General features: G+C 32.4%; 1 protein-coding gene across 1 annotated transcript; it reads left to right on the forward strand.

Annotated features, from left to right (window-relative positions):
• The first annotated feature begins 4,296 nt into the window (after positions 1-4,296).
• LOC105964226 (putative glycosyltransferase At5g03795) lies at positions 4,297-9,803 on the forward strand. Its single transcript, XM_088818250.1, has 4 exons — positions 4,297-4,787; positions 5,331-5,464; positions 8,037-8,385; positions 8,979-9,803. Exons 1-4 carry the CDS (start codon positions 4,431-4,433, stop codon positions 9,666-9,668), a joined length of 1,530 nt encoding a protein of 509 aa, XP_088674376.1. The 5' UTR covers positions 4,297-4,430; the 3' UTR covers positions 9,669-9,803.
• Positions 9,804-10,797: the final 994 nt, after the last annotated feature.

The raw sequence follows: 10,797 nt of genomic DNA on the forward strand, positions 1-10,797 counted from the left end.
GAAAAATTCATATATTGAGTCAAATGAACTCCGGTGTGTTAAGTAGATACATTAAGAATTAATATGAGGAAATTAATTGTTTAAAAGAATCACGACTATGAAATATAAGATTGACAAATAACCATTGAGTAGCTTATGAATTTTGTTTATGTCAAGTCCTGGCCATCTAGATATCGTATCAGACACACTCAGATAAGTTAAGAAGGTAAGATTCATGAAAAATATAGGAAGAATATAATTGGATAAAAGAGAATTAAGACGTAGTAGAAACCCACATTACTTATGGGTTGACTAGCATTGATTATACATAGAGAAATATTACAATCAAATAATATAATATACTCTAACACGCCCCCGCAGTCGAAACGTGAAGAACGTGAAGACTGGACAATCACTTGCTAACACGCTCCTGCAATCGGAACAAATAAACACCAAATGTGAAGACAGGATAAGAACCCGCGAAATACAACAGTAGAAAAATTATTTGTAGAAATATCTGCCAAATTGATGAAGCCTAAATGAAAGAAGAAAATAACGGGGAGGAAATAAATTGCTTTTGCAAAAAAAAAATTGTATGAATCGAGAGAGAGAAGAGAGAGACCTTATGTGAGAGAGAGATAGAGAAATTGTGTTTAGAGAGGATGATACCCCGCCACAATCATAGAAGGGAGATACTTTTACATAACAAAGAAAGAACATGAGAAGTTTTAGTTTTTTTATGTTGTTTATATACTCGAGAAAAAGAGATATGAGTGGGGGAAGACGAATAATTAAAGAAGGATAGAAATCAAAGAAAGAGAGAAAAGATTAACTGACTATTACAAAAGAGTAGGACTTTTGTCACGTGAAGAAGAAGATGTCGGAAAAGAATATACATTAGAAGAGAAGAGTTTAACAAGGTAACTAAATCATAACTAATCTAAGTAACAGAATCATACTAGAATCCTAATATTACATGAGTTGGTTGAACCAGAAAGCGTCCGCGTCCGCCAATCTGCTCCGATTTCGACCATAAAACCGATGGAATCAAAAACCCGGGTCAAAGGATATAGAATCGGTTGTTTTGAGGTTCCACCGGAAAACCATAAACCAAAAGAAAAACCGATTTTTTTTCAAAATATAAACCCCAAAAAGAAGTCGTCGTATCGTTGGTCAAGGTGCCTGGATCTGGTATGTGGTGGCGGTAATTAACCAAATCTTGACGGAGACGGCTGGATCCTTAATTCAGATGACTGGACCTGATCGAAGACGATGGTAGTTGACCAAATTGTGGCGGATATTGCATCAACGGGAAACTGAAAGGGTGGAAAAGAACAAAGAGAAGGAAATGGAGAACTGTGAAGGGGGAGTGCGGTGATGGTGAAGGTGTGACGTGGAATAAATTGAAAAGTTGGAAGAATGGAGGGGACATGTGAAGTTGGGCTACAATTTAATATTATTTAAGAAAAGAAATGTGGTACAAAAATATGTACAGATAATTATAATTATTAATTGCAAAACCTAATATAAATTATTAAATAAATCTAAGAGAGAATGTGTTGGGTAAACAATAATGTAGAAGGAAAAAGATGCGTGAGCCGAATAGGATTTGTTCGACCCTACACCCGATGAAAAATACCGGGTGGGTCTTCTGCTGCCACGTGTCTCTTTTTTGTATTTTATAATAGATTCCCCGCTAGGGTTTACCTTTAGGGGTTTTAGAAAAATAAGAAAACGAACACGTGGCAGCAGAAGACCCACCCGATGTTTTTCACCAGGTGTAGGGTCGAAGGAACCGCCGAATAGTGTGTGGTAATAAATTAAAATAATACCAATTTTAACTCACCAAAATTAATATAAATAACTTAAAAATAAAAAAATAAAAAACCCGGTTACCCCGGCTAAACCGGTCCAATCGTGACCACGTAGCCTGTCCGATTCTATCCCCGGTCCGGTTTTTAAAACATTCGTTATAGGATATCTTAATGTTGGTGGAATCTATGTAATGATCAACCGGGTTTCGAATGTAATGTGAATATGGACGCGAGGGCAATAATTATTCGGTAGTGGAAAATAAATAATTAAACTAAATATGATTTTTTTTAGAATTTGAGTATAATTTGATTATTAGAAGCGTGATCCATATTTTCTCCTTTGGTCCCTACTGTAGCCCAACTGATTATCTTATTATTGAGGAAAATAAGATTCAACCAATTGAATAAAGGAGAGGTGGAACAAGTTTCCTTACTTTGGAGAAGGAAACGGCTAGAGTGTCTTGTGAAAGAATGAATTTTATTCTTTACTTATTTCCTTGAACAACTCTTTCTAGAGTCCTATACATACAAGCCTTGGTTGGAGAGAGAGAAAAATGACTCATAACCCTAGACTAATGTGCTAGACGTTTTTTAGAGAAAATTTTTTCTCTTTTTGTTTTCTCTCTCAATTTATCAATTATAGATTTGGAATTCTTTCAAGAATAAGCTCACCCTTTGAGGAATTATTAATCCATAATATATAACAGAAGAATAGAGGTTTTGAAAGCAAACGTGAATTCTTGGGTTTTATACAACTCTAGTGTTTTGAAATCCACAACATCATTTACTATAGGATTATCATAAAATTATTACTGAAGGTTCGTAACACGTAGAGCTTAGATTAAAAGCAAATGGGTCGTCAATCTGACTCGCCGAGTTCAAGTTATGAATCTTAGAATACTCTTGAAACTTCTTGCCATCAACAAATTTGGAGAAGCTCTGTTCGTGATTCTGAAGGACGTCATTCGTGTTTCATATCATTGTTGGATTGAGAATGCAGTTTTGGGATCATGTATAAATGCCGTTGTAAGTTCTAGATTCAATATTTTTATTATCCTACAATTAACCTAGAATTAATCATAAACCCATACTTATATAAATAAATAAACCGTAAAAAATGAATCTTACGTGAATTTATGAATGACGCGCTCCTAGGGATTCGGTTTCTCAACAATTACATGGTAATAGTGGAATATCATAACCCTCTTCTACATCCTCCCACAGATCTAGAACTTTCAAATATGTGTTCATATGTATAGACCAAATTTGGTACGTAGGTCTATTAAAATAACAGTAGAAGAATTGATGAAAAATTGATCTCTACTTCCATGGTGTGTTCCGCACAACTACCTTAAGAAAATATCACTACATACTATAGGAGATACTAATATTAAATGATATATTTGACCAATAGCGTAAGCTTTTGGTTGAGGTGGTCATTCAACATGGTATCAGAGTTTGAATAATAGGTCCTGAGTTTGAATCCCACCACCACCCATTTCAAATATTTCAAGTGCAAGGCTTCAAATGTAATTCGGCTTCACTTGAGGGGACGTATTGGAGATATTAAATAAATGATACATTTCACCAATAGCTTTAAGCTTTGGTTGAGGTGGTCATTCTAATTTAGTCATTCTAATTCTAATTCTAATTCATAATAAGTTATAAGATACATTACTTTTTAGAGGACAATTGTTGTAAAGTACACAAGATGATCTATAAGGAACTCTACTATATTTTCAACTTAATACGAATATAAGTAGAAACATGAAAAAATAACATAAAACAAAGGTAATGTTCGTTTTTTTATCTAAAACTTGAGGAGATGAAATAACTAAGATCTTCTAAAATGTAACACTACAAATAACATTTACAGGTCAACTAAGTGCACAATAATTTCTTAATTTTCTGAAATTGTTTAAACTCGTTGGTGTTGATTGTTTGTATAGCTTGGTGATAACACATAAATTTATGTAATTAGTAATCCATTTTTCTATTTCATTTGTAGAACTTAAGAAAATAAAAATGTATGAGCTTCTTTTTCCTCCTACAGTCACATCATAAAAAAATGGTCTAAGCAGTAGCAATGAAATATACTAGCGATGAATCTTTATTTGTTTTACAAAAACTTATGGCAACATATCATAAAAAGATTAGGAGAGTTTGAGGTTCTTCCACAATAGCTAGTAGTTTCACGTTACAAAAACTAATGTTGTTATATTACAAAGCCATACGTGCAGATTAAAAATAAAAAATTATCTTTTAAGGTTCTTCTCTAATAGCCTCGCTGTTGTACATTACAAGGTCTTATGTTCAGAATATTGTATTACGAAGCAGTACACATTACATGTCTGAAAAATTATAGAGTTTGATATTGCTTGTAGAATAGCATGCTAGTATGTTACAAAGCCTTATGTTCACAATGTTACATCTAGATACAAATGAATGAGCTTGACCCGAATCTTAATGACATGATTGGAGTTTCTCCTCAACATGCTGAAGCATGGCATGAAGAAGTGCACAACGGGTTCATCAATCAATCAAATAAAGTGTAGGAAGTTTACATTCATTGATCATATATTTTGAACATAGTTTATTCAGGACCATACTTCTGACCAAATTAGTCAGTAGATAAATATGATTAAACTATTACGGCGGATATTAGTCGTTTCGATGTTCAAAATCGACTGGAAAAAGCTATTTTTTATTTTTGGAATTTTTACAGTATTCAATGTTCTCATACAAGTTTCTACAGTTCCTAATCCACTTGTTGGGTGGATTTTCCAACCACGAGATCAATTTTTTTCTTTCAAATCACAGAACAATATTGTTCTTTCGGGTGAGACTAGTCATTTGCTTGGAGTGGACAGTCACCATGAAAATCTTCGAGATACCCCTCTAGTGGTTACACTTAATTCTTCTGCCAAAGTGAATCAATCAGACGTTGTTCCATCTTCACCATTACAGGAGAAAAAAGAATCAAAAGAAAGAAGGGTAATTATAAACGTAAAGTCAATCAATATGGTTTTTTTTTTTTTTTTTCATATTCTCTATTCATTTTTTAGAAAACTGCACAATGGAGGAATGTTTTTTTATTTTTGGTAAATAGCACTTAACCCTTTGGGGATACAAGCTTTTGCATATGACCCTCTTGTGCTTATATTATCAACAAATAACCCACTTGTGGTTTATGGGGTAGATTCCGTTAGTTTTTCCGTCAAACTTAACCACCTATAGCAAACGTCAAAGTATTTTTTTTTTGCAGATGAGCCCCTTGTGCTTTCATTTTCCCTTTCATTTTTGCAGATGACCCCCTTGAAGTTTGATACACGAGGTTAAGTTTTAACGAAAAACCTAGCGGAAGCTACCCCCATAAACCACAAGGGGGTTATGTTCTGACATTACGATCACAATGGGGTCATCTGCAAAAGCTTGTAACCACAGGGGGTTAAGTGCTATTTACCCTTTTTTTTAATTTATTCTATTTATTTTCTTGGTGTATCATTCCTTCTAACATATGCATCTTTATGCATGTAGAGATACCAATTACCATTGAAACCAAATGAGGTACTCATATTTGTCAAGAGAGATATTGAGAATGCTCCACAGGATATTAATGATGATCCAGAACTGTATGCCCCACTATTTCGAAATATTTCCACCTTCAAGAGGTATATCCAATAATCTTATACTTGTAGCATTCTAAACTCTTATATCTTAGAAAATATATTAATCTTCTAAGGTATCATAAGTATATTAATTCTAGCTTGAGCAATAAATGGATGAACTACTACTCTAGTTTAGATATGGAAGACACCTTCAAGTTGAAGATACACTATTTCAATGATAGTTATAACATAAAATAATTGGATTTATAGAGTATTGGTTAACCACCCCTATGGATAAATAGACTGATTTTATTTTTATTTAATATCAACACTGGATCAGATTGACCGGCCTCTTAGTATAAAAATATTTGTTGGAATTGAATTGCATGACAACCAGTGGAAGATTCATAATAGAATTACTATTGAACATTATTCATAAATGTTAATTTCAATATTGATGGGAAATGAAATAATATAAACTTGCATAGGGATTCAAACATAATATAGAAGTCCTCTTTACTTCCCGTACGGAAAGATGTTCAGTTGCTAATTGTCTAACCTCGTTTGCGTTAATTTGCACCTACATCTCTTTGGCTTGCTAAGTTTGTTGCTCAATCCAAAACCTCTGATCTTCTAGGTATTCCCGGATAAATTAATTATATTATAGTATGTGGCTATCGATTCTAATACTAAGTACCTTAAATGATTAGTTCCAATATTAATTTGAAAAATAATTTTTGAATCATTTTCGAAATGAAAGATCAAGAAGAAGAGATCACAAGGCATATTATTTCTTTAAAACATCGATTTCTATCATATAAGTCCCGCGACTTATGTGACTATAAGAGTTAGACCAATTCTAAGTATTTATAGAAGAATTAAATCCTTACATGGAATAAAACTAGAACACGCCTTTAAAATATTTTCGAATAAAGTTGAAGAAAAAATCCATTTTCCTTGAAATGGCAATATATGCCACCTCATCACTCCCAATCTTAATGGTTGAACCAGCTTCACTCATTATATTATATGTCGGGTTACGATATGAACCAAAGTGAGAAAATATTGGCCAAACTTCTAATCACTTAATTACTAATAATTATTATTTTCACTAACATGTAACTATAACACTAGCTTGCATATTCTCAAAATTATATTTGGAGTTTCGGTTATTTATTACAAGAAATGTCCCACATGACTAAACCAATTGATATATTTTCTTTGATTCTTATCGGCTTAACTTATTTGAATATTGCTTATAGAAAACTTATTCGGCCAATTAATTGGTACAAATAAAACTCATTAGATACTCAAGATTATTTATTAGTCTCTTGTTTTATAGATGTACATTCCTATCGATAAATATTTTTTTCCCAATAAATAAAGCAACTATTGAAGTCACCAGGCCTCTTGACTCGTTCAAAATCATAAGAGTTGGATCATGAAAGTAGAGTGCACTAACTAAATTTTTACGTTAAATATTTATGGATTAAGAAACTAAGTACTTTCCAAGAACGAGAATAATCCAGTTTATGTAATCAGCGGCTGAAATAATTATTACTTTGTCAAGTTCGACACGCTACGTGTGTTGCCGTGATAAGATTCTTTTCTTTCTTTGTTTTTTGTTTTTTTTTTCCGCTACCATAGTAACTTAAACAAGAACTAATATTTTTTTTATTACAACCAAGACATATATATGACTTAAATATTGTACCATTTAAAATAGTTTGTCCAACTTTATCTAAATTTTGCCCAATTTCATCGAAGTTGTTAAGGAATAAACTCATATTCTATAAGAACTAATGAAATGATCCTCTACGTGTTGCTTTTGGGTAGAATAATGGACTAATCGATTAATGAAGAAATGCAAACTCAAATGCAAAATCACATTAAATTACAAAATAGATAGAAGCAATGCTTTTATTCCATCATCCTTATAACAACAACTAAATACATTCTTAGGATGCTAGTTCCTTTAGGTTGCTTAACATATTAGGTTGAAATGCCTTCAAGTAATGGTTGAGCAGCATCCTTAAGGCGGGTAACACAAGTGCTAATGTATGTGAGCATAAGAAGACTCTAGTGAGTTATATTTTAATTTGGCCTCAGACTGAGTGTAACACATGTTAGAATTTAAATATTCTTTTGATTTCCAATGTACTTGTGTTAATCTTATATATATTTATATGAAATAATCAAAAAACAAATCTTATTATGTTAGAGTTTGAAAAAAAATGATGCTTGTCATTGCTCATATATACATAATTATACGTTTAAGGTAGCTAGTGATATGATTTGATTTGAATGGCTTACATAATTTTGAATGATGTTTATTTTATATTATTGTATATGGTTCTGAACTAGTATAGCGTTTTATGGAGATACTATTCATACTTCTATGTTTTATGTTTGAGTAGATTACTATAAACATAACTCTTATGTATATTATGTTGAGAACGAGATTGCGCACTGTGAAGATATTTTTCCTACCTTCTTGATATATATATGAAGAATATGACGATCTGCTCAACAATGTTGTCTTGTAAATGCCCTTCAATTACTTAAGTAAGCCACTATTTTAAATTCTGCTATTCTTTTTAATGTGACATTTCTTTTATTGGGCACAAAAAAAAAGGAGCTATGAATGGATGGAGCGAATATTAAAAGTGTACATTTATCAAGAGGGGGAAAAACCTATTTTTCATCAGCCGCAACTTAGAGGAATTTACGCATCAGAAGGATGGTTCATGAAGTTAATGGAAGAAAATAGGCAGTTTGTAACAAAGGACCCTCAAAAGGCTCACTTGTTTTATCTTCCATATAGTGCACGCCAGTTACAAATGGCTTTATATGTCCCTAATTCTCATAATATGAAACCCCTCTCAATCTTTCTACGAGATTATGTAAACATGCTTGCTTCAAAATATCCATTCTGGAATCGCACTCATGGAGCGGATCATTTTCTTGTTGCCTGTCATGACTGGGTACGAAATCCTTGACCTAGCTTATTGCATATTTAGTTTACTATAAAGACATTATCGTCTTAAAATGTTTAACAAGTCTCATTTTGCATATAATAATAACATTAAATTTATATTATTAATTTAGGTAAGAAATTTTGAGAATGAGCTTTTGACTTATAACGTGTCAAAATTATCCAACCTGAACGAATAATTGTAATAATAATATTATAACTACTAGGAGTGTTCTAGAAGTTAGGATTAAATGACAAACAATATTATAAGTTAGATTATAGTTACATAAGGTTGTTGCCTCTCACGTACTTGATATAATTTTTAAAAAACTAAATATTGTTGTCCTATAAATACATCTAGATCTCCATGCAATATTATCGTTCCTTGAAACCTTGTTTACATTTGTTTTTACAGTTTTATGTTTTACTAATCTACGACAACTCTTTATTATGGATGCATACTTATTTCTACTGTCGTCTCTACGACTTAAAAACCATACCAATTATTGAACCAGTTATTGTATCATCTAGATCAATTTTGTTTTCCTCTATATTTTCTATAAAATATTTTATGGCTTATTGTTGTTGAGTAACTTGTTACAGGGACCTTATACTTTGACAGAGCATGAAGAACTCACAAAAAACACTATTAAAGCTTTGTGCAACGCTGATGTATCACAATGGATTTTTGTTAGTGGAAAAGATGTTTCATTGCCAGAAACAATAATGCGAAATCCTAGAAAGTTTCTTAAAGGCCTGGGTGGTAGAAGAGTGTCACAACGCCCAATTCTTGCCTTCTTTGCAGGAAATAATCATGGTAGGGTGCGTCCGATACTTATCAAGAATTGGAGCGAGAAAGATAGGGATATGAGGATTTATGGACCTTTACCTAACAAAGTATCAAGAGTGATGTCTTATTCTCAACACATGAAATCAAGCAAGTATTGCATTTGTCCCATGGGATTTGAAGTCAACAGCCCAAGGATTGTTGAGGCCATATATTACGAGTGTGTTCCAGTGATTATTGCTGACAATTTTATCCCACCATTAAACGACGTTCTCAATTGGAACGCCTTTTCAGTTATTGTTGCTGAAAATGATATCCCCAAGTTAAAACAGATACTCTTAGCAATCCCTTTGAGACAATATCTTATAATGCAAACCAACATCAAGAGATTGAAGAGGCACTTCCTATGGAATGTAAGGCCCATACGATATGATCTATTTCATATGATTCTACATTCAATCTGGTATAGCAGGATCAACCAAATTCAGATACCACACCCGTATTAGTTCTCATGTTTTGATTTTCACTGCACTGGAATTCATCTCGATTTAAGAATGGTAAACTAAGACGTGGTTGAGCTGGATTGGAGGTGAGTCACTCTTGCATTTGAGTTTTACAGATATGTTGAGAGATGGACTCTTCAATCGTTTCAACAGAAAAAAAAATGTAATGAATTTTGATTGACTAGGACCCTAGGTTATGAAATTGTGCACTGGTAGGGGAAAACATCACGCTTCGCTCATTTGTCTCATGTTTAACATAACAAGTACTTGTTTTTATATATTTTATACACACAATCAATAACCACTCTAAGTTTTTAACTGCACAACAACACCTTTTATTTCTATTTCGAATGCATACATACATACACATTTACCTATTTCACTTGTAAAACGTTATTAGGTCTTTAGCATTATTTGATTTACATATTTTTTACTTGGTAAAAACATCATAGCATAGCATATGATGCTCAGAACAAAATCACCATTTGAATTTTACCATGTCAAATCTCAAGTTCGTATATATTGTGTTATTCAAACGGGATAGGTCATCTGCATATGTGTGTTTCAAAAATATTGAGCACACCCGCCAATAACTCAAAACTTAGATTTCTCATATTCTTATGTGTGTCTCAAATGCTTTTAATAGGATATTGATTATTGTCAACTGATCAGATGCATAAGTCTAATATTTTGATATTATTCAAAATGGTATGTTGATTTGGATATATAGCACACATAAGGTCATTTTGAAAGTTCCTTTATAATATAACACTTAATAGTTCACAATCTAGATAGAATTGGAGTAACCATAGGAAAATGTTGTTGAACAATATTTAAGAGATATATATGTGTTGAACTCACTAAAACAGAGAATAAATTTTGTAGTTACTGTCCTAGCACACTCTCCATGTGATGAATTAGGTAAAATGTTATAATTGTTTCATCAATGTTTAAATACAAAACTACATTATTTCCAGTTTACAACAAATTACGTACTCTCTTAATCCCTACATAATTAATTAACATATAAATTTAATTGGTGATCTCCACTTTAATGTTAAAATTGGAGAAATTTCTATATTGAGTCAAGTGAGCGTAGTGTCTTGGGTAGAGACACTAAGAATTAGTAGGT

Source organism: Erythranthe guttata, chromosome 5, assembly GCF_056151865.1.
Source record: "Erythranthe guttata isolate IM_541 chromosome 5, IM_541, whole genome shotgun sequence".
Lineage (NCBI taxonomy): Eukaryota > Viridiplantae > Streptophyta > Magnoliopsida > Lamiales > Phrymaceae > Erythranthe > Erythranthe guttata.